We start from the raw sequence: 25,331 nt of genomic DNA on the forward strand, positions 1-25,331 counted from the left end.
CCTCCTGCGGGCATTGCGGCAGACACTCCGCGACCGTATCCCACAGAGAGTGGGTGTAGCGGCCCAAGAGGCATGCGGTATTGCAAGACCGCAGTCCCACACTCAGGGACGAGAAGACCTTTTTGCCAAACTGGTCGTACCTCTTTGATTCCCGGTCGGGCGGGGCAGACGGGAATGCGGATTGGGATGTTGAGGCCTGGATCACCAGACTCTCAGGGGTGGGATGGGTGGACAGGAACTTAGGGTCGTCCGAATACGGACGGTGGCGCCTGGCAACGTTTCAATCAACAGGCGAACCTGAAGCGGGCCTGGACCACGTGCCCAAAAGAACGTCCGTCAAGGCTTCATTGAACGGCAGCAGAGGCTCCTGTGGGCATGACTGCGGTTTGAAGACCTCGGTGAGGATGTTAGGCTTCACTTTAGCGACGGGGAGCTCAAGGCGCAAGGCCTTGGCAGCCCTCATCAGCACCACAGAATAAGCAGCCCCAGCCTCCGACGCCACAGTGGGAGGCGAGACAAAACCAGGGTTAGGAGAGTCGTCCAGACCACTGGCATCACCCAAGTCACCTGTCCAGTCCACGTCGTACTGACACTCGCGTGACAGAGGGTCCTCAGACCCCTCCCAACCCTCTCCATAATCTTCAACACCATATTCGGATTCAACGATGTAGACCGGCTCCTCGGGGTCAATGGGCCCCATCGACGCCGGTCCGACTCCGCGTCCGGAGTTGGAGAGGGAATGGGGGTGGAGCCGCCCGGAGCCGGCGTCGGAGGCACGGCGCCGCGCGGAGGCGGCGCCACGGGTTGCCCCGATGGAATCGGCGCCGGAGAGGCCGGTTGACCAGCCGGCGTCGACCCTGAAGGGCCCAGCGGCGCCGGGGCCGGAGCCGCCAGCGGCGTCGGGGCCGGAGCACCCGACGGCGTCGGGGCAGGAGCACCCGAACCGCTCGGGCCCCCCGGACGGGACCACCGGCCCCGCAGGCGCCGTAGGCCCCGTCGGAGAAGACAGCGCCCTCATGGCCATGAGGAACTCCTCTATCTCCTCGCGCGACGCGCCTTGCCCAGGGACCGACGGGTATGGAGCAGGCAGCATCGGCGGGGCCGCGGGGGTGGGGCCACCCGAACCCCCGGCCGCATCGCGCGAGCGTCGGGGGGGAGTCGGGGGTGCGATGACGACGCCCCGACTTCTTGTGTCGCTTACCTGAGGAACCGGAGGAATGGTGACGACTCCCGGAGCGCTCGTGGCGGCTCCGCGACCGTTCTCTCGACCGCTCCCTCGACCTCCGGCCGGACCGGGACCGCTGCCGGCGCGGGGCCGACAGCCGGAACTCGAGCAGCTTGCGGGCTTACCCGTCAAGGCCCGGCAGTCGACGCAGGACTCCACGTCGTGGTCGGCGCCCAGGCACCGGAGGCAGAGTCGATGGTGGTCGGTGACCGACATCAGGCAGTCGCACCCGTCACAATTTTTAAAACCGGGCATCCTACCGGCACCTAAAGAGTTAGAGTAATCAAAAAACTTTGGTCAAAGACCGGAGTACTGCTCTTCGGATCTGCGCTAACTGGCGCGGAAAAAAGAAGAACTGACGTCAGCGCGCGGAGGCGGCGTCTATATACTCCAGCGACGTCATCACGGCGCACGACGCCGACGACGCGGAGCCGCAGGAGACGCCTGCAGACGACGCCTACCGACGCGCAGGGGTACTGCTACGCAAAAGTTTCCGGATCCAGACTGACGCCTGGGGATATTCTAAGGTAGGGAATCTAATACTAACCTGTTTCTTTCAGATTTTAACTTACACTGGAACTACTGGTTTTTTTGGTATAATTTATCTACCTGCTTTTATCCCACATGTATCCTGGGATTGAAATTGCAGCTGCTTGTTTTTTGGAATAATGTATCTACCTGTTTTTATCCCAATTGTATCCACCCCTACCAAGTCTTTTGTATACCACCTGTCAATCCTGTAAAGCGCTCTGATACCCTCACGGGTCTGGTTCGCACTCTATAAAACTCTAAATAAATAAATACATTTCATGAGTGGAAACTGGCAGTAAAGGTAAAATCAATTGCAATAGTGGGAGACCGGCAAGAAATGGTCTTTTAAATGCAATTGAAACTGTTGACGTCCAGTTGGTCACTTATGAATATTACAGTGGGCAAAATATTTTGTAAATTTGCCGCTATTCAGACAGTTTGCTTTGAGCTAGGATTGACCATCACTTGTGTGTTGAGACTAGTGGCTATTATACGTTGGGGCATCAACTAACTCATGGCAAGGAGAATTTACTATGTGGATTGTATTTAGAAATATTTACACAAAAAATAAGATATTTTGATTTCTAATTTTATTTATGCACTAGATTGCTTTATCAAACACAAAGAAGATTTGGTGGCAATGACACTATCACAGTTGAAAAATCATTTAAAACACTGGTAGAATTTCTATGAATCAGGACATTGCATATTGTGTTAATAAAGGAAAGTATATCTTTGTCGCAAAAAAAAAAGCCGCAACCTCATTTAACCTGGAAATCTGGACAATGAAGGGTGTCACTTGTTTTTATTATTTCATATGAGTATTTTACTTTTACAGACTTTAACAGGTGCCTGGCAGAAAATGTATATTAAAGAAAAATCATGTCATTTGTGCTTTATTAGTGTACAAGTGTTCAAGCACATACTCCCGCTGTAGTACACTATACACTGTCATTTTCTGAAGCTTCTTTTTTTTTATTAGACTGGTAGTGCGTTCTGACGAAAAATGCTTAGCAATTGCTCTTACACCCAGAAAATGAAATTAAAGTATTTAAAAAACATGTAGTTTTAAAAAAAAAAAGTTTCTTGTATTTCTACAATTTATGAAGATGGGTCTCATTTGAGATCCAAATCTTAAATAAACTGAAACAGTGTAATGAACAGATGTGAGTGTGACATCCGACATGGATCTAAAAGTTTAGTTTACTTAAAATGGCAAGCAATGACAGCAATACAACCTCCCACTCCATTCACGCAAGACAACCTTTATGAAAGATTTGAAAACACTCTCGAAGTAACTCATTCAAATGGGACTCTACCCTCTGACTGACTTAGACATACCATATTTAACTCATACTACTCAATTAGTTTGACAATTTAATAGATGTTCTTAACAGCTGACCTAATTCTATAACACTGCTTTCTAAGTAAGACCAACATAAAGGTAAGAAAGAAGTTTCTACATTAGGATCTGGTGTTAGTACAATCATTTGGTCAGTGAATAACTGTTATTTGCAGAAAACAAGGCCAGAAGTTCTATATAGCAAAACAAGGTTTTCAGCGGTACCATTTTTGGTGAGGTTAGCTATCTAGGTTCCTGACACATTTTAGTGGGGAACTGGTAGAGAGAGATCGGTGAATATGTAATTGCTTTTGAATCACTATCAGTGTGCCACAGGGGGAGGAGGTAGTGGAGCCAATTTCTCTACAAAGCAGCTTCTCAGACTTCACATAATAAGGAGTTTGAAGACTAGACTACTTGCACCCACGGCAAAAGAAGATCCCCAAAGAAGGTGCCACAAAGCAGAAAGTGCTCGGGTAATACAAAACAAACTTCTAACAATTTTCAAGCAAACATTTCTAACATTTCTAGATCAAAAGTTCAGATCACATTCCTGTGCAGCCTATACATAATCACTTATTAGCTGTGTTATCAATTCAAGCATTCAGAATGAAACGGATCAAAACAAGCCCATCAATTCATTGTCTATTTGAGGAGTTCAGGAACTACAAAATATAATAAAATAGCATGTTGCAGTTATCGGACACAAGCAACATATGAAAGGCATATTAGTTTAATAGATTATGCACAATTCTCTCACCAATAAGACATGACAAAACACAGCGAGCAACTGACAGAGCAAGACTGGGTCTTTCACGATACCTGCTCATCATGTGAACCCAGTTACAAACATATTGATAATTACATTTTTCTTTCTAAAACATCATTACATTTTCCAATTTTGAAATGTTCATATTCATTTATTTTGAGTTTTAGATCTGCTCAAAAATATAAATATAGTCAAAGCTGTGTTACATGTAGGTCTGTCATTAAACCGCAAACATAAAAATTGATTTTGGGAAATGGGGGTTCTTAGCTTTCACAGATAAATGGATATCATGCACATATGATCCTGAAAGGCATCTTCTTATAGTTAATACATCTGGATGGAGTGGTTAATAAAGATACACTCCTAATAAAGAAATATACAAGAGAGAGCATGTACAATTTGCACCTTATGCAAAAGACATACACTGAGAAAGGGGAAAACTTTAAGCTTATAAAGCATTTTTGGGTTTTTGAACCAGTGTTTGATGAATTTACAATTAGTGAGGAATTAATTGACAGAGGAATACATTAATTTGTATCCCACTTTTATACATCGAAGAGAAATCTCCAATGTGAGGTTTCTCTGAAGTTAACCCACACCAGGGCAATGGTGCCATACTCCTCACAGGTAACTATTCCACAGCAGGAGAAGTTCATAAAAACCCTGATCTTACCCGTGATTTGTAGTTTTCTACCTCCTCCTTCAGCCTTGATCTCTCGCGGTCCCATTCCCGAGCCATCTCTTTGCCAGCTCCCTTCCTTCCCTTGTGTCGGAGTATTCCAGCATTCAGCTGTCGATTCAAATCCTGAATGTCTGCTAGATTCTTAGAGTTCTTTTGACAAACCTCAGCATTCTCAGACTCCAGCTGCTGATTTTGGGCTTTCAGTTCATTCACCTGAGGCAGATGGAACAAAGAAACCTGTTTACAAAATGAGATATATAAACAGTTTTACAATACTATGATTTGGGTATGCAAGCTTCCCTCACTCCACTGCCCTTTCCATGAATTACAGAAACAATAATGCAAACAACGGGATCCTTCAACTAACATTTCATTTTTTTTTAAAGGCAACAAGGTTTTTTAACATACAATTAGGCATATATAACGAAGCTTAATGAGGTGTCATTTTCATTGTGTACTGGATAAATCAAATCAGGAAATATCAAGTGGCATACATGTGAGATCAAATGGTTTACTTCTTTCCAAACAAATTACACAACCAGTTATACTTTGTCACCTATTTCTACCCAATAGACGGAGAAGGGGGTATATTTTGAAGCATATATGACTCAAATGACTTTAAACAAGTTCTTTAGAAACAGTTCTCTGAACAAGGGTCAGGTGAATGCTGGTCCACTCTTGCCGAAACAGAGTCCATCATAGTGAGTTATCCATTGGTAATTAAATATAGAGATTAAACCATTGCGGTCGAAGCTTATGAGATGGCAAGTATTGGAAACAAGCTGATGTTTCAGTTTCTCTGTTATTTAATAAGCAAGATCATCCTTAGCACTATGCTTTGGTGATAACTAAACAACCCAGTGGAGTATGGTCTAAGGATTACCTCATGCATTGGGGTCTAAACGGACATAAATACCATCAAAAGACCCAATCGATGTTGTCATGTGATGGCAATTAAATAAATCTGATAAATCTAAATAAGTGCAATTGGCAATTGCTCGTGGATCCACTGATCTTTTCCTTCATAGGGTGGGACGAGGCTTTCTCCGTATTCACTGAGAACCCTAGTGTGTACACAATCTTAATTACCTGGCTATGCCGGTTTGGCATTGGTTGAACATGTTTGCCTTTACCAGGCAATCATCTAGGCAGGGGCATACATGTATACCCTGCCTTTGGAAGTACACAGCCTCCAAAAAATTGTGAACACTCTTGGTTCCGACTTCATCTCAAATGTTAAGTCTTTAAATTGGTCATGAGAGTTCACTATAACAAATCTTAGATAATTTCTGTGGCTATTGTTCATCGGCATCTTTTAGATTGATACTCACTATGTAGTCCTCCTTCAGCGTCAGTTGGATTACTTCCTGTAGTGTAATCATTCAGAATTTCTGTGTCTTGAGAAATTTGTTCGGGATTCCTAAGACTTCAGATCTTGTATGTGGATTTGGAAGCAAGTGAAGAAAACTCCTTAATTATATTGCTCTTTTGGTACTTTACCTACTGCTCCTTTTTTTTTTTTAGGAGCACCTGCACTTCCTATAATTGCAACAATCTGAGATGGTCTATTTCAAAGTCTCTATTTCCTGGGTTGATATTGGGGGTTATATTCACCATTTCAACACAATATCTGTATTTAAGCATTTTTTGGAACCCATTGTTTGGAGGTGATTTTCTTCCTCTCTTGGAGGATCCTCTTAAGCCGACACTTTTCTGGTGATAAGTGTTGAGGGACGTATTGATTGAAATGCGTTTACCTCGAGTGCCCGATTCTCTATTGGACATGCTCCCCTATCACTGTTACGTGGTTGGTGTGTCTCTACTGAAAGAGCCCTTATCTTGCAGTGTACCACTGCCTTAGCAGTACTGGTACTACTACATTTGCTGTAACGATGTGTCCACAGATCTAAAATTGGTAATAAACATGTCTTTTACAGGGAAGAACTTAGGATTGCTTTTCAGGTTTCACCCACTATGCCTTTTTAGTCTGGTGCCAGTACACAGTTGCCTGGTAGCTGCATCTGCAGCATCTAGGAAGGATTGTATGCATGTCGATGACAGTTAATCACTCCTGGATGACAGTTTTAGTCCTCTTTTTAAATTGCTGTGGATGATGTTGCGCGAGATCCTCCATGTCATTCCATTGCAGCTGACCATATCTGCTGAGGAAGACTTTTTTTTTTTTTTTTTTTTTTTAAAGAGATACACAATTGGGTGGCTGATGCCCTCTCCATTTTTTGCCTTCTTAGTTAGTAAATTGACTGCTGAATGGCTTTATGTTGAAGGCAGTTCAGGTATCTTCGATTTCAATGTTTTTGGTTCAGACACGTTAGAACCATGAGGAATTGTGAGCTTATACTTTTTGTGGCATCTACACATGTTCGTTCGGTCCCTTTTCCAGTACGTCCCCTGAATCCGAATCTACAGTGGATACATCCTCTATGTTTGAGCCTTGCTCTTCTTGGGTCTCTTCTAACATTTCCTCATCAAATTAAAGCCACATGTTTTTCAGGGAAACTTTTCTTGACAGTGTAGTACACAGAGGTTTTTCTAGGACCTTATTGTTCGGGGAAAAAGGCCATGCAAGCGTTACAACCTTTCATCTTTAGGAAGACACAGGTTACTGACATTATGGGCATCCTTCTGTGCCAATCTGTGATGGCAAACCGACAAAACTAACAGGGAGTATTTTCCATCACTTTCTGCTACACTCTGCTATGCATTCACGGACTCCAGGGTCAAACTCACAGAAAAGCATGTTTGAAAATTTTTATTTGGTTTTAATCTTCTTGATGTCAGTGATATTTAGTGTCCACTGTTCCACTCAATCTTGAGACTGTCACAACCCTTTTATCACGACAACCACTCACATCAAGTTCTCAAAACAGCTTCCAGACCCAGCAGTGGAAAAAGGAATGTAACAATGCAAACCATGCATTTTGGGCTTACGCCTGATGTCAGAGGGCTGACACTACCCAAAATATGGTAGACATCCACTAGAAGAAAAAAGTGGAAAAATAGGGACAAAACTAAACGTGAATCCAGAAAGGTTTCACACTGCAAAAAAAGGTATAAAGATCTGACGCAACAGCAAAGATCAAAAGGGAGCTAGGCTACCTCTCAAAAGAAATGTCCTCAGTCAGAAGACAAGAGGATGCGCAAGGTTAGTGAAGAGCTGGAATCAGTGAAGATTGCAAAAAAGAAGCAAAGGATGCTAGCAAGAGAAAACTTCCCTCATGCCTCCACCTTTATTTAACTTACTTTGAATGGGACCAGGATAGGCAACCAAGCCTCTGTATCATGAAAGATGCATAGCACACCCATCTACAGAAAGAGGCCCCCCCACCAGTCTGCTTCACATGAGCCCGTCTCAAATGAGCTTCTTTGTGGGATATATAAGTAAACGACAATCCATGCTTGAGCCTGTATAAATGAAGATACCACTCCACAAAGTTATTTTGCATATTATGCCAAACCTAAGTGTGGAAACAAAGCAAGGATATCCCATTTCAAGTATATCTGCATTCGTGCAAACTGTTTTCTCACTTTTAACACTGCTTTGTGTGTGTGCATTCCAGGAACATTATTCAGTAGCTAGTAAATATTGTCACCAAACTAATTTGCTGGTATTCTGCCATACAGCTGTTGCGGACTACCTCCACAACTGAACAACGGATATCACCCCATAAGAGGAGGGCTATGCAACCATTCACAGATGCCAAAAGCGATTAATGGGTGTAGGTGTGTAAAACGTTAAGTGGGGGAACCCCTTTTAGGCGTACTTTGTTGTATTACATTTTGTGCTTGGCGAATGAGATTTAGTTGTCTTGTGCATCTAATTTTCTAATCAGCATGTTCTGGAGGTAGTGGTGATCCCTTACAATTGCTGGTAGAAGCATCCTCGTTTGTGTACTCAGTACTCATGAGAATTACATTTTAAAAATCTTTTGAATGGTGCTACCCATGGCACTTCATTATGCCTGGAGTATGGAGTACAACATTGTTCTCAGTGCATTGGTGTCACCCCCTGCAGAGCACTGGGGCTTAGGTCCCAGCAACATTGCAGGTAAGGGACTCGACCTCTGTATGGGCAACACTGGAGTTATGATACACCTGCACATCTCTCAAATACTGCAGATACAGCACTTGAAAGTGTGACAAAGCTGTGCTTGGGGACAGGTGCCAAGCGTGACATTTTCTGGTCTCTTTTTCTCTGGAGTGTTGGTGGTACCCCATTGGCAACCAGCAGCTCAGATTAAGCACTGGTTACGGCGAAGCGCAGCTTTTCTAAATCAGCCTCCAGGTTTTGTGGTAACTGCACTAGGTATCAGCTCGCTGCCTGGAGACATGCATAAGAACATACGCTTTGATTCAATCCATGTTATATTTATACCTAGTCCCCTGATCTCCTGTACATTAAACATACCTGCTTCTTTAGATTGTCTGCCATTTTCTGCACTGCTAATTTCTCCTTTTTCACAGTCTCTATATTTTGCCTAAAACACAAATCATAAAATAACATTATTTAACCAAAGGTGCTCAGTTTTTGTTAATGAAACACACTGCATGTAGTTTTCTTTCTGCAGGCAGTCACATGCATCACTTCTGAATATTCTTACCACACTTCCTCTTGAGAGCTGTACAGTTCTTTTAACCTTTGATTGTAGACACCAGCCTCCTCTTTAAAGTTGGAAATTTCTTTTTTCAGAGATGAATTTTCTTCTTTCAGCCCCTCAGTTTCACATCTAAGGCAAGGACACCAAAAATCTAAATCAAACTGATACTGCCCCACATGCCGTGCATAGTGACGCAAATACCACTAGCAATTTTAGATATATTTTAGTAATGAGGGAGGGAATAGAATCATCAGCAAGGATTGGAGTCCCAGTCACACTTGACTCTAGCTTTCATGAGCAGTTACCGCTAAATATAATTTCAGATTTCCTCTCTTCCAAATTTCTTGCATTTATTATTATTGCTCTTAATAGGCACATTGATAATCTTACCAGTTCACACTGTAGTTTTACATCTTTCAACACTAATATTTATTTGTTACACTAAATAGAATTTCACAGTCCTCTTCCAGATTTGCTAACATTTATTATTATTGCTATAATTAATTGCCAAAACATGATCTAGCTACATCAATCTATTCTAAACACCGCATAATTCCAAGGTACTTAAATATTAAGAAAGGGAAAAGGGATTTTTTGTGTTCAATTTTCCATAATTCAGTATTGTCCACTACATCTGTCCCAAGCTTTCCAGGGGGTAACTACATTTATTATTATAGATTTATTGTCAATTGCATTTTTGTCAAAATAATGGGCACCCTTTCATAGGGAGAATATTTGCCTTACATTAATGTGAAATTCACTTCTGTCAGTTTTCCACAATAGCAGACTCTCTCAACGCGTTATGAGTCAGACGAATTTGTATTGTGCCACAGTATGAAGAATGCTTGGTAAAGAGATTCTAGATGTAGATCTGTTAAAGTCGCCCAGAACTATAAAGGTAACATTTGAAAAGCAGAATCCTTACCCTTGGATGGTTTTTGCACTTGTTTTGCTCTGCAAACTGTTGTTTAGTGCCTACTTTTGAGAGTGGTGGATTTAGTTCTAGTAAAACACTTTTTTAATTTCTAGATTATATTTCAACGCAATGTTATGTTCTAAGAACCTCCTGCTCTCCAGGTTACAAACTATTTTAGTTTCTATGAGGTTCTCCTGCTTTGCCTTATGCCGTTGTGTAGTCACTGCTGTACAGAAGCAACTTCCTGCAAGTGAATAATTTGTTGGCCCGTAAATTAGTGTTCATTGTCTCTGAGTTAGAGCCATTATTTGTTGCTTTGCTTTGTGGACTATTTTAGTGTCTAGTTTTGAGACTAGTTTAGATTCAGCGAGGTAGTGCATGAAAGTGATCGAGTGATTCCTTCCTAGCCTCTCTAAGACTGCATCTTTCTTCTTCCAGCTTGTCTTCCAGGTGACGGATATCATCGTAGACCAATAAGTCAAGTACTTCGATAATAAAAGAATGCTATGTTATAAAATTTACAAAGCACATAGCTTCCCCAGCAATGGGGGTTCCTCATGCTAGTCCATTGCAATGTACATACTGGATTAATTGTTAAGCTTCAAAACATATTTTAAGCCTCAAAATAAAGAAACTTAAATTGCACACATTTTCACCTGGGACTCCACTGGAAGAGGAATGTTCTGCTTAACGTTATTCCCAAATTAACATTGTTGCATATTGAAATACCAAAGGGATATTCACACAGGTGAGATTTGACTTCCTAATAGACAGAGAGCTGTACAGAAGACAAGGGGAATGAAAAGATTGGTCCATGACTGCTTAAAGAAGAACTGAATTCCAATCTATCTAGTGTGTGTTCCAATCACAGGCCACACTAGTACTTTATACCATGTACAGAGACCACTACGTTCCTTGGAACCGGGATCAAAGTGCAAAGCATACAATGAATGTAAAACAAGTAAAAGCGCCAGAAGGAATTCAGTTAAAGTATATTTCTTCCATATACTTGAAATTAATCACAATTTATGTATTTGATACAAGGTTGCATAAAAGGAGAAAGAAGGGAGGATGGGCGTGCTTGTGATGGATAGGTGTAGGTGAAAGTCACTGGTTGAAATATACAGTATTTAGATAATTACAAAAACAAACTGGTAATAAAGACCAGTGTAGAGAGACCTGTCCTTGCGAAACATTTTACAACATTTTATACAATAGTTATGCTAAAACCTGAATGAATCGGGAGAATCTTAAATGAAGAACGGGCTTTGTGCGCCTTGCGGTATTCGTCCTGCTGAGTTTAAGACCAAGGTCTACCTCCTGGTACACGAATATCCGTGGATTGGAGTTGCCGTGGACTACGCCCAGGACCGAGGTTGCGTGAGATAGAGTGTAAGGTTCCCTCGCACATTGGCGAAATCAGAGGTCCCCTACTCGTATAAGGGGGTTTTCAGGACTAACATGCGCACTGCTGCCAGCCCCATTATAAAGGCTGACTTGCACATCGCCTATAGACATTATTTTCTGGGAACTACACAAAGCAAACGGACGGTCAACTGGAGATAAGACATTTGAATGCAGCTTCTGATTACTTATTAGATAGATTTTCTCATCGCGTTGGAGCCCTAAGGAGCCCCGGGTATAGAGAATTAAGGATATTATTATAAAACCTACCTCTGGAACTGATGGTTTTTGTTGTGCTTAAAAATAAGGGAGACTATTATTCAGTGTGTCTTGAAGAAGGTGGTCGTTATCAATGAAGTACCTCTGCAACGCGTCAACGCCTTTTTTTCTATTTATGCGGTTGTATCCAAGGAACATGTTCATGCCCAAAAGATGATTTTATTGATGGACATTTGAACAGACAAATGAAATGAATTCCATGTGGAACAATCCAAATGTTACGTGACCAATAGATTGCACTCTTTCTTTGTCTCTCATAAATTACATATGTATGGTATTGTTGTTCTTAATGCATTGTCGTCCTTTTGATCAGGTTATGATCTTTTTAGAATAGTAAAATAGTTTTTAATAAATATATATATATTTTGCATATACCTTTGGTAGTCATCAGTGTGTGTATTATAATTGCCTAATAGGGTCCGTTTTCTAACTGTGTGTGTGTGAGGATTGTGTGCATCTGCCCCATTGAATCTTGAGTTATATGAATCATATCTGAGTTGAGAACCTTTTGGTTGTCCCAAGAGAATTCTGAATCTTCATTTACCTGTGGTATCCCTTCTCTTGAGTAGTGGGGTCGCTCCCTGTTTCTATAACTACCTCTTACCAATCTCACAAAGCCCGTTCTGCATTTAAGATTCTCCCGATTCATTCGGGTTTTGCATAACTATGGATGCCCAACTCAATGGTATATCTTACCTTTGAGGACTTCACAAGACTGGTCCGCTCAAGTGGAATTCACTTTAATAAGGGGAAATTACCGGCCTGGCTTGGATCCATTCTTTCTTGACATACCTGTGATGCCTGCACGGCACCAGGAATAGGTTGCCCCATCCCGTCCTGAAGAAGACTCGCAGCAGAGGTCTAAATTACCCTCTATGCAACGTCGGCACTCTCCACCCACACGAGCCCTGTACCACAATTCTCCCTCATTTTCTGAAATTGCATTGACACATTTAAAATTTTATAAAATGTTGTAAAATATGTTTAGCAAGAACAGGTTTCTCTACACTGGTCTTTCTTACCAGTTTGTTTTTTGTAATTATTTAAATACTCTATTCTTCAACCTGTGACTTTCACCTACACCTATCCATCACGAGCACGCCCATCCTCCCTTTTTTCTCCTTTAATGCAACCTTGTATCAAATACATAAATTGTGATTAATTTCAAGTATATGGAATAAATATATTTTAACTGCATTCCTTCTGGCGCTTTTCCATGTTTTACATTCATTGTATGCTTTGAACTTTGATCCTGGTTCCATGGAACGTAGTGGTCTCTCTCCATGGTATTAAGTACTAGTGTTGACTGTGATTGCAACACACACTAGATAGATTGGAATTCAGTTATCCTTTAAGCAGTCACAGACCAATTTTTTCATTCCTGTATTGTACCCAGGTCTGGTGACGATTATTGGGTTACTCCATTATTTTGTAATGGTACAGAAGACTAGAGCCGAGCATGCAGCTCCAAAATCATGACCACATGCAATCAGGTTCGTATTAACATACTCGCTTATATCCATTGTTCTAACTAAGCGTCACTTAATAAATTGAATACTAACAGGGCTTTCGCTCATTTATTCAACATTAAAATAAGTGCTTAAATTAACAGATATTTTGAGCAGATATTTTTAAATAAAGATATCTTTTCCAGTGTCCACCACATTTATGCTTCATGCGACATATGCAGTGATCCGAAGAGTAATGCACAGCAACATGAAAACCGATCTCTGCATATTCTTACATCTACAACAATCACTCACAATTCCACCAGTTACAAATGAAAAACTTCAAATTGGGAAGCAATAGTCCAAAGAGGTTGGTTAGATATAGAAGGGGCTTGGAGAAAAAAAAAAAAAGAACCCTACGAGTACAAAATGGAAGAACATGCATGTTAGCAGTTTGTTATTAAAGTGATATTCACAGGCTGTAAAATTAAAAGACAGTGCTGTCACAGATACGGTGGGTTTATAAGGTGTTAAGGAATGTCAAAGGATTGTGATGCAGGTTTCTATTACGTAAATTATCCTAGCGTACCATTTCTAGTTCGCAGTAGGAAGTAATGCAGGAGATGCAGGCTGAAATGCACACAAAGACGCATGGGAGCTTGCAGGTGTACGTTACCTTAGCAGTTCCACTTCCTGCTGAAGCTCACTGCTTTTGCTATCTTGGTCATGTGCTGCCATATTCTGCTCCTTTCTGAGAAAGTCGGAATGGGTCTTCTCCACTGTGGTTACTTCCGACTTCTTACTCAGTACCGAAAACTTTCTTTTATCTTCTTTGTTGGCCTCAGCCTGGACATACTTCTTCTGAAGATCCAAGAGTGCTGCAGTATTCCTTTCCAGCTTTTTAAACTGCTTCTGCATAGAAATGTTCTCATTCTGCAGCTCTGCTTTTTCTAGTGCAAGACATTCACAGCTGGCTTCAAGTTCACGGGTTTTCACCAGGAGCTGGGAATTGTCCAACCTGCAAGACACATTCACTTTGTTACTCTCTTCAAACTGTGACTGTAGGTTCTCAAACTTTGGCACATATTCTTCCAGATATTTATTTCGTTCCACTAACCTGTGTATCTCAGAGTCTCTCTCTCCACCTTCTGTCTGCACCTCTTTGTGGAATGACAGCCTTACAGAATGCTGCAAGGACTTCTCTTCCAGCACCTTTATCCTTTCCTGAAGCCAAGGCACATAGCTCTTCAGGTCAGTGTTCTCTCTCTTGACCTCTTCATACATTCTGTCCAGCTTAAGTGAGGCCCCAGTGATTTCCTCAAAACTTTGTATTTCTGCCTGCAGCCATGACACTTCTGCATAGAGTTGCTCATTGTTTTCTATGGCTTTTGCGTGTCGTGCTTCCAACAGTCTGAAGTTTTCTTGAAGGACTTGGTTTTCTTTCCTAGTGTCATCACATAATACTTCAAGCATGGGATCAGTCTGCAGACTTTCATCCTGTTTATTTAAAGTTGGATTAAGCCTTGAAATCTCAGCGCTAAGAGCATGTTTCTGCTCGACAAGGTTTTCATAGTCTTTAAATTCCTTCAGCTTTGCCTGAAGTTGCAATAGCTGACCCTTGAGGTCACAGTTCTCAGCACTGGTTTGTTCATATGCCCTTTTAAGCACTGCATGTGCCTTGATTGTGTCTTCCAAGACCTTAATTTTATTTTGAAGATTCACAACTGAACCAGACTCTTCCATGCATTTGTGACCATCTTGTGGGTTTGTGTGATCATTGCAACAGTCAGTCATTTGTTGCACCCGCTCTTGCTCCTCAGGTGCATTTGTGTGTTGCGACCCTTTTGGTAGCCATTCAGAGACTGGACTGCTCAGGCAGGAAAACCTTGCAAGCTCTTGCTCCAAGTCCTGTATTCGCTGATCTAGCCTAGCTTTCTCTGCCAATAGTGTCACGTTTTCCTTCACAGCCTGCTCGTGAACTTTCTCCAAATGTCTGAGGGTGCCCATGTCCTGCTCCAGCTGCCGCTTGCTATCCTGAAGCTGGGCAATTGTGTTCTTCAGTTCCACGTTCTCCTTAGATGCAGCCTTGCAGGTGCCTTCCTGCTTTGACAGGGAAAGTATATCATGCTCCAGTTCACTGATCGTTTTCTGCAGCGTTGTGATCTCCAGACTCATCATCTCCTTTTTCTGCTGAGCTCTTTCGCAGGTTTCCTTGTATGACCTCTCAGATGCATGCAGTCTAGCATTTAGCTCCTGTTTCTCAAGCTCATAGGCTTTCCCCAGTCGCTCTAACTGCTGACTAACTATTCGAACATTTTCTTCTGCTTGAAACAGAAGTTCATCTCTTTCCTTCAACTCTTCTTGGAGATCATTCTGCAACTGGAGTATTTTACTGGACAAATGACTTTCTTCTTTTTTAGCGGCACTCTGCAGCTCCTCCAACTCTTTCTGCACCTGCTCCTTTTCGGCAATAACATTGCTCAATTGTTCCTTGAGCTGTTTTGCAAGCAGTTCCTTCTCCTGTGAGATCGCAGTACAGGCAATGTCCTTTTCCATTTCAAGTTTCTCCCTCAGTCTGTCTCGGGCATCCACACTTTCCTGGATAAGCTCATCTTTTTCAAAATCCCACTGGGATTTCTCTTCACCGTGTTGCTCCATGAGGTCTCGCAGCTCTTCTTTATGGCGAACTTTAAGGTCCCTTAGTGCTTCTTCATGGTTACTTCTGGCAGTCTGGCAGTCCGCTGCAAACTGGGCAGTGGCTTCAGATGTTCTTCTTTTATACTCAGTTTCCATTATTTTCCTAAATGTGGTCAACATACAACATTACTAAACTCTTCATTAACAGATGAAAAACAATTACATTTCTATCTATTTTACTCTATTCTTTCAAGAAAAGGCTATGAGATCTATTGGCTAGAAACCACACTTGGAAATCAAGAGATCTGGGTATGGATTCCCCCTTAACCATTATACCAAACCATATAATCAAGGGCACTCACTTAATCTCCCTGTGCTTCTGTTCTCTTATCTGCCGAACATTAGAAGCTCTTAGTGGATAATAACTTTAAAGCTACAAGAAAATTCACTCATTCATCCTTCACTTGTTCAGACTGGTAAGTGATAATTCAAATAGTCTCCATTGCAAGGGCGACCACAAATCAGGGCAACCGCACGATTAAGAAAGATTACTACTAGGGTTCTCATGGAAGCATGAAATCTATTTTTTTAGCCAGCCAAAAGTACCAATTCAGAATGTCACTAGCTTAGGAACGTGGCAAAATAAACATGAAAACAACATTGGCCTATCACTGGCACATCCACATGCAGCACCACATATATTAGTGCATTCATGGCATTGATCAGTTTTCTGCACCTATGGTGAAATTGCATAGGGGCAGCAAGTTGGGGGTTATTGATTTATAAAGAAAGTTGTCAATGTCTAGAAACAAATAAAGAGAACATGTTCCAAATTACATGTTTAACCACTGCCTTTTAATTCACTCGTTTTAATTTGAATGTTCAAAATGCTAGCACAATCTCTGCTGAAGCCTTTCCATCAAGGTTTCACCCAATCAATTCAGCATCTGCAGTCCAACTTTATATGACGGGAGCTCCATGGCAATTGTGCCCATAGAACAGCAATGGGCCTAGAGTTCTCCATCAATTATATCTTCAAACCAACAATACCTCTTATTATGCGCAAATAAAAATACGCATTTAAAAACCGAGAGCAAAAAAAAAGTGCCTGGACAGGGTCTGGAAACAGGTTCAATGAAAAATAGGGAAACAAATTAAAGATGTACTTTAACCATTAGAACCAGTAAACATGTCATGCCCAAGGTTTTGAAAGCAATTCATAGAACTGAAATAAAATACAATCCTCTTGCCTCCCAAAATGTACATTTTCTGAAGCACCACAATTTTTTTTTGCTACACACTGGTGGGGTCTTAATTTTTTCTGCAGTGACGCGATGTGGGGGTTTTAGAACAGTTAATCATTCCTTTAAATGCTTTTCGATTGGTTATTATTTAAACGACAGTGAAGCACTGGTATGCAGAAAGGCTAGAATGAGAGAGCCATCCACCGACATACAATATAACAGACAATCCAGTTTATAGGTGGCCCGTGCTATGAAAGCCAGAGTTTCTAATGTGGAACAGGTGGTCGTGCAGCTCCTGTGTGGATCTCTTTTTCTACTGTGGACCACAGTTGTGTACTGTGGTTCTATCTCGCTTTACCTCATTTTGCTATACTTTATGAACGGTCGACCAGAGTTTGCCCAGCATGATGCTCCTACATGGACAGAGATCCTCCCACATCATAGTTCAAGCATGGCTAGCTTATTGTGCAGTCACAAATTACTACTAACAATCTTCCTGCATGCTTTACATGCTGCATACTATAGTAGAGCAGATCGTTCTAGATACACATAAATCACTTAATTATTCATGTGTAATAATACAATATTTTAACTCTGATCTTTTTTAAGCAATGGATGATTGTTATAGTAAAAGAGCATTAACACATCATGAAGTCTTGCAAAGGTAATCCCTTCACAGGGACAATACAGACTACCAGTTGCTAGCTTTCAGCTCTAAAAAAAAAATTCTTAGCCTAACAAAGTTTGTTTCAACCCTTCACTGTGACAAATGAAACTGTGCAACACAATTGATCCTTTCTACTACCACCTGTCTGAACTGGTGTGTGTTATACTCTATATAACACAAAGAACTGCATATAAACAGCTTAGTATTGAATATAATGTTTCCACGCTCCTAAAATATTTAGATGAGAATGTCCAACTTTCAGTTTCGTGGTTTATAGGTTTAAAAAACACTGAATTTACACAAGACGCAAACCCATAAACAAACATTACAATGGAAACGAAAAACCCTTTCATCAGCAAGGAGCATCAGACAAAATGTGGTGGGGGAAATAGAATAATGCTAAGAATTATTGTATAGGGCAACACAATATAGAAAATGCCAAAAGGACCAACCCTCTGCAAACAATTAATTGACAGAGTACCTATGTATGTAGTCGCAGTGGTAGCATCCTACATGTATAAGTAGATAAAGTAACTGAGACAGGGGAGCACATGGAGGCCCTCACACTCATTAGTATTGTTGCTGAACTGAGGAGGTTATGAAAAGGATTTACCGAAACACTTTCGTAGAGAGATGGTGCCAATCTTGCCTCAACTAGCCTTGTTTCCTGGCTCCCCAAATCACATCTGCCAAAGGTGTCATCTATTAAACACATTCACTTTTTTACTATGGCCATATCTACCACAATCAAACATAGCACCCCTATTTAAAGAAGGAAGTGCAGCTACAGCTGGCAGAGGTGAGCAGTGAGCGGCAAGAGCATGCACAAAGCATGAGATTTACTAGCTATGATCAGCTCAAGAGACAGTTTCAGAAAGGAAGAAGCACTGTAGCTCCACGTCAACACCAGCTACGATGTGTGTGCCTCAGGCAGCATAGTTTTGGGAACATTAATTCTTAGCATACAAGTAGGAAAGACTGGAAAAACAAGGAATTCACCAACAAAGTAACCTTGAAAGATGCAAGATTCACAATTGTGGTTCCCTCTTGACTAAATGAGATATTTCGCCTCTTTCTTTGAGCGTTCAGACCTTGGACAGAGCTCAAACTGTGAGAAAGGTGAAATCCGGGTAATGAAGTAGCCACAAGGAGACTGGTAAACCAGACCTGGATGTTTGAACCTGTGGGCAACAGTGGGCTGTGGCACAAGTCAGCCTCTGGGAGACAGATGAACTGAGAAGAAATGTGGCATAAGTAGTGCCTGGGGTGCACCGGCAGACATAATGGCGTGGCAAAGTACATTAAAGGGCACGGCCCAGGAGATGGAGGGTAGCGATAGCTAACTTTGAAACAGGGCCGTCCCCAAAACAGATCAGCTAGTGAATTGGAATCCAGATCACAGGTCAACCATGAATTGCTGCACTGTGATGAAAGGAAGAACCACTCACTTGGGCTCAAAATACCTTTGTGCATATGCCAGGGAAGATTCATGTCAAGAACAAGACAATCACTCCAGAGGAAGTGGACACAGTCCCAGCAGGAGACGTGGAGCACCAAATACTTGAGACCGGGAAGGAAAATAAATGGGACAATAGATAACCTTTAAAAAGAAGAGTTCAAAAACTCGGCCCCGACTGCACCACTTGAGACCCACACATGATATTGTGTGTTCTGACTTTAGGATTCTGGGTTTGAAAAAGTAATGAAGTTTTGTTGTTAAGGGGGAACTGTTATTTTCTGCCAGAAAACAATCACTGAGTATACAAATTTGGTGATGAAGAGGCCATGCAAGTATTTCTCGTTACTTCCACCCTACACTTAGTCGGTTCTCTAGCCATGCTCCTGCTATGAACTGAGTACTATGTATATCATCCTTAAGTTGATATTGCACCAAGCATTGGTCCGGCTTTGTAACACCCCAAATGAGCAACAAAAGGCACTGATGCATAACCCCATGATTTGGTTTGATTATGGCCAAATGGGTGCTTGCTCAGTTCCTTTTACAAATGTTTATACAGTGAACAAACGTTTCTTGCTCTGGCATACCTTCAGCATATTCACAGTATCTAAGGACCCTGAACATAAATTAAAAATGTAATATTTATTTGCATTCAGTTTGACCTCTGCGGACAGCGCAAAGTTAGTACTTCTATTAGCAGTTCCTGCTCATCCTTACCTTTCCTCTTGTAGTTCCGTTTGATGCCTCTCCACAAGCTCCCGCTGCAGTTCGCTCTTCTCAGCCGCATGCTGCTCTTTCAAACAGGCTAACTGTTCATGGAAGTTAACCTCCAGGTCCTTGCTATCATCTTCAAACTTTCTCAACAACATGTTTATCTTTTCCTGCAAGTCTTTCTGTATCTGAATACCACTCTCAACCAGGTCCTCTCTTTCTTTGTTGAAACATTCTTTGGCATGCTCCTGGAGGGCGAGAGCTTCCTCTTGTTCATGTCTGAGCCGCTCCAGTAGCTGGGACTTCTCTTCTTCAAACAGTAGTTGCAAGGCCTTCTTTTCATCATGATAGCTGATTTCCATCCTCCTTTGCTCTTCACCAAGCCTTATGATCTCGCCTTCGAGGTACTGTATTTGCATATTAAGGGCACTTATTTGCTCTTCCATCTTACAGATCTCCTCTCTGAACGTCTGCCGTGCATCTTCTTGCTCTTTTTCACAGATGCTCTTTGTCTCCTCAAGTTGTTTCTGATAATGGTTTATCTAAACAAAGGAAAGGGTGACGTCACAAGAAAAATTAAAGGATAAAAAGAAGAGGATATCAAGACTGTATACTGCACCAATTGCAGACTATCTCAATATTTTAAATGGTCTTCTATAACTTCATTCATCCTTGAGCAACAAGGTCTACTCTGTGGAGACCACAGACAGACAGACACACACACACACTCTTTTCCCACTAAAGAGCCTCACTCACCAGCCTTTTCTCTATTTTTAATTGACAAAAAACATCTTTCTCTCAAGTCAATAAATAGTCTTACAGTCTCTCACAGAGCCTTTCAACACTCAATGTTCCACTAACATGTGCCAAACAAGAAAATAGATCCCAATAGTTTAGTCCCATTCCTGTTTCCAATGGAAAAACCATTACAACATTACAACTGCATATTTATGTTCACTTAGTGCAAGCAGGCTTACACTACACGTGTGCAGAAATAATTATATGTTCCAGAATCTTCAACAGTGAGATTTTGACTCCAGCAATTATTCTAAAATTCAGGAATATGCTCTAGAAATAATACTGATGGAGTGAATGTCTGACATTTCTTCTACAAATATTTATGAATGAGAACTCTTGTAGGCTCTGTCTACTGACATTAATTCAGCAAACAAAAGGAGATTAATTCCCTTTATTGAAATGCCTGGGAAAACTAGATGTTTTCAAGATAATTCTTCTGAGATCATAGATTCCATTGAAAACAGACTTAAAACAACACATGAAATTACATTTGTTTAATGAAGTACACAAATACTCCAATCAATCAATATGCACAAATGCTGTGAAAATTATGTGCTCTGTTTCATATGAAATAGACTACACTTGTAGTGTGCCTCGGAGTAAAGATATTTGCATTCTAAAGCTCTTAGGAGTTTCTATCAATTTGGATAATTTACCCACTAGCATAAAAATACAAAGCATCATTGTGCTAAAGGGTTTATGTGCATTGAATTTATAATCAATTAATTTACATGCAGAAAAGAACATTGCAAACATAGCCAAGCGCTCTACAAAGTTTAAAACATTAACATTTGTTCAAATAGCACATTCAACAAATAGATTTCATTTTTCATCTGTTATGCTTTCCCTTTATCTTGCTTGTGCGTAAAGCACTGAAGGGCACAGTTCATACTTTGTAAAACATATATTAAAAGTATGATCTATGCTATAGATATGAATTCAGAAGCCCACATGCCTCGAACGTATATACTAATGAAACAAGGACATTACTGTACAAAGATACTCCAAAGTCACTAGACTGTGGCCACGGTCACAGAGGTCGAAATAAATGACTTGGAATTCCTGCTTCATGAAGCTTCTGCATCAGTGATCATAACCTTTTACTATCATAGTGAACAGATATGATAAGATGGACGAACATGTTGACCATTATGCCTACATGCGTACTGCCAACAGAGACCAAGAGCTTGCATGAGGAACAGCATGCACACACATAAAAAACAAATCCTTTGAACCTGTAGGAAGTGGCTTCACATTTATCTTTCAAGCTCACTTCCCAAACAAGTGTACTGCTTCATCACTGCACTAGTTCAGTAAGACAGCATCTCTTCTAAGCAGCTATAAAAGTAGACCCCCCTCCTTCCATTTAACTGTCACAACTGAAGACCTAAAAAATTCGAGACGGGAGAATGTCAAGTATTAGGGGTAAGAAAATCGGAAAGGGTAAAACTATTTATATGTAGGGAATAGGTTACAAAAATAATCAGGAATGGGAAACATGGATGCCACACCTGCAAATAAAGTTAAACATGAATAAGCAAAAGTAGGAACATGGCATTACATACAGTTATGGTTAAACGGGGTAAGAGGCAAAGTAAAGGTATTAGTTCTCTCCTTTAACTGTATTAAGAAATTGTTTTTTTAAACCTCCAAATTAACCCCAAAAATGCTAACAAAATATGGAAATATTTTTGTAAAACAAATAAAAATAGGACGCCAAGGTTAATTGTTCCGAGATTAATAACTCACGAATGCCCCCCAAAAAAACTCCTAGAACGCATTTGGTGGTCCCCAAAAAGCTCGTGAAACCCATCAGGCCAAATTGTATTTTGCCAAATGAATACAAATCCTCACCATGTCTTCCAGCTCAAGCTTCAGTTGATCAATTTCTTTGTGGTGTTCATCTTTAATTTGTTCAATGGCTAACTCCGCTTCAATGCTCATGTTTAGTGGATGACAATCCTCTGAGCCAAGCCCTAAAAATAAAAGACCTTAAATAAAAAGGTATCAAACCACAATGCAAAGTGTAGCCTCCTAATGCACTCTGTATTCATACTTTGGTATATTTTATAACACAGAAAGTTTCTATGACAAACTCTTCATCAAAAAGTGGCAGGCATTGTTGCTCACACTGAAATGGGGCCTGGGAGCCAAGACGCCAATGTGCATTTCATGTTTCGCAGTAGATATGCCTCAGTTACTTCGTAGTCATTGTACATCACGTTTCCAACAGCAAATGATGCACCAAACGGCAATCATTTTATCCCAAAAATGGATGCTTATAAGGAATAAAGTTTCAAAAGAATTGTTTATCACTCCTCTGTAATACCCCACAACTCTCCACTGTAAATGTGAACATTTAACATCATTGCTTCCCCCATTTGGTAAACCTATACCCAACACTTCCAATCGCACACCAGAAGAGCACCAAGAAAGTTGATAAAAATAAGTGTGGTTCAATAACTCATCAGTGCTATAATGCGCCACATAAAATATATGTAATAAGGAGAAGGCCGGTACTAATTCAACGATTGGGAAAGTGATACAGACCTTGCAAGGGGTATGGAAAGAGATATATATATATATATATATATATATATATATATATATATATATATATATATATATGTGCCAATACAAAGTATATACAAGCACAAGAGGGTAAATGTGCAAATTTGGAATCTATATTATGTTGTACATGCCAAGAATATTAGCAGATTAAGAAACAAGAGGACTGGTTCCCTTACCTTGGTCAGACTCAACCCCACCAGTTTTACTGTCGATCTCCTCGGACAGGGAGCTTTTCAAACCTGGTCGAAAAGCCCGAACACCTTGAACACGGTAATATTCCAGCTCAGATTGGAGTTCATCAATTCGGTCCTGCAATTCCTGGAATATAACACAAGTACAATGTTTGTCAAAGTTTAAATAAATAATAGACCAGGAGAACATTTCTACAGAACATTTCACACCAATAGACCCTACAATGAAATGGTGCTGCGACATTAACGTACTAAATCCCTAAAAGATTTGAAATTCGCCAGCCAAGGTACCTGTGTAACGTTTACTAATCTAAATGCATAGTAAGGGATAAGTGTTTGTGACTGATGGAAGGTGGTCGGGAGAGGTAGTAAAAGCTGCTTTGGAACAGTAACTCTGGCCTCATCCATAACATTTGTGTTTATAAAACACATGCTCACCCTTTCAGGCAGTTTGCCACTGAATAACAGATCTTTATTGTTACCCAACTCAATAGTACTCATCTTACTGCCCTCGGAAAGTCGACCAGTTGAGTGGACCTCCCAAGACTAACTAAACCTGTGATCTAAACCTGTGAATGCAAATTCCTGGAGGGAATGTGTTAATCTAATGAACCACCAGATTTGATTATGTATTAATAACTTGCATTTGCATAAGTTTTAGTGGGTTGTAATGATTTACCTCAATTTTTTTTAAAAGTGTGACAATGCAGTATCCTAAGCAACCCGTAAAGTTAATATAAATGGGCGTGTACACATACACATGGAAACTAATGTGCACAAAATGAAGCTTGACATGGTCTCTAATGTAAATGTCTTATTCTTGTGATAATATTGCAGATAAGATGGTTAATTTACAGATATGATTAGCTGGAGAGAAGTAAGATGCAGGTCTACAAAGGACCGGAAGATGGAGGATTGGTTCATAATATTTGCACAAATTAAAGAGCACTGTGGTATGAGAGAGGATTGATTCCTGCTAAGCGGCCGGTTATTTATCAACAGCAGGACAGACAGGAAACATAGGACACTGGCGTCTCTCCCCGACAGACCGGTTATTTCTAATAAAGTTAGAAGCAAGTTGATAAAATGAATGTACTTTAGCCTCGAATGACCAGCCAGGTGTGAAACTCCGAGTAAGTGAGTCAAGGGAATACTACTATCTTATGAACTCACAAATGCCAAATGGAACCTGGCATGTTTGTCACTCAATCAAGGATTTATAAAGCGCTGCAAATCACCCAAAAACGTCTCAAGGTGCTGGAGTGGTTTGTGTGTTAAAATGTCACAACAGTATTATATGTGGCCTTGCTGAAGAACCACACTTTATCCCTTGCTACGGAACTCCCCATGGTTTGAGGATTTTGGGTTCCAATAATTGAATTACTTCGGAAAATGAATGGAAAACGAGGAAGACATTGCATGAAGGTATATCTTAGTGGGCATTCTGCCCTGAATAAAAACAACTTTCAATTTCTCAAACCTGGCAATGGTACTAATATAACCCTTGGGTGGAAAAAAAATTCAATCTGCTCCTTGAACCCAAAATATCTCTCAATGAAGATTGACAAATTAGTCAGATCCTGCAGACGTAGTTCTTAGATAAAGCGCCCTCCCTTGAACAATTACGTTTGAGGGGGGTTGAGCTGGTCAGCTCACACACCTACCTTCCCAGAGGCTGCTGGTTTTTTTAAAAAGTTGTTGTTTGAGCCAATTCAGCTCCTAACTCTGCCTTCACAAGACAGCACGTATGAAAAAAAAACTTTTCTAACATGCAAACTTGGAAAGGCAACTTTAGAAGTCAAACCACTTACGATTCGAACCACAACAAACTTGATGAAACT

The 25,331-nt window shown here is 40.9% G+C and overlaps 1 protein-coding gene across 7 annotated transcripts in view; it reads right to left on the reverse strand.

Annotated features, from left to right (window-relative positions):
• NIN (ninein) overlaps window positions 1–25,331 on the reverse strand; it is a 298,787-nt gene that overhangs the window by 106,150 nt on the left and 167,306 nt on the right. For 2 of the 7 annotated variants that reach the window (XM_078659727.1, XM_078659729.1), the window contains exons 14-21: window positions 23,476–23,617; window positions 22,583–22,704; window positions 19,937–20,472; window positions 14,330–16,012; window positions 13,889–14,230; window positions 9,169–9,294; window positions 8,976–9,045; window positions 4,541–4,762 (exon numbers count right to left, since the gene is read on the reverse strand). In XM_078659727.1, coding sequence (XP_078515853.1) covers window positions 4,541–4,762; window positions 8,976–9,045; window positions 9,169–9,294; window positions 13,889–14,230; window positions 14,330–16,012; window positions 19,937–20,472; window positions 22,583–22,704; window positions 23,476–23,617 — 3,243 coding nt within the window. Of the gene's footprint in view, window positions 1–4,540; window positions 4,787–8,975; window positions 9,046–9,168; window positions 9,295–13,888; window positions 14,231–14,329; window positions 16,013–19,936; window positions 20,473–22,582; window positions 22,705–23,475; window positions 23,618–25,331 lie in introns of all 7 variants that reach the window. The other 5 variants (XM_078659726.1, XM_078659728.1, XM_078659731.1 and 2 more) reach the window with 3 other exon arrangements.

This window comes from Lissotriton helveticus, chromosome 9 (genome assembly GCF_964261635.1).
Source record: "Lissotriton helveticus chromosome 9, aLisHel1.1, whole genome shotgun sequence".
NCBI lineage: Eukaryota > Metazoa > Chordata > Amphibia > Caudata > Salamandridae > Lissotriton > Lissotriton helveticus.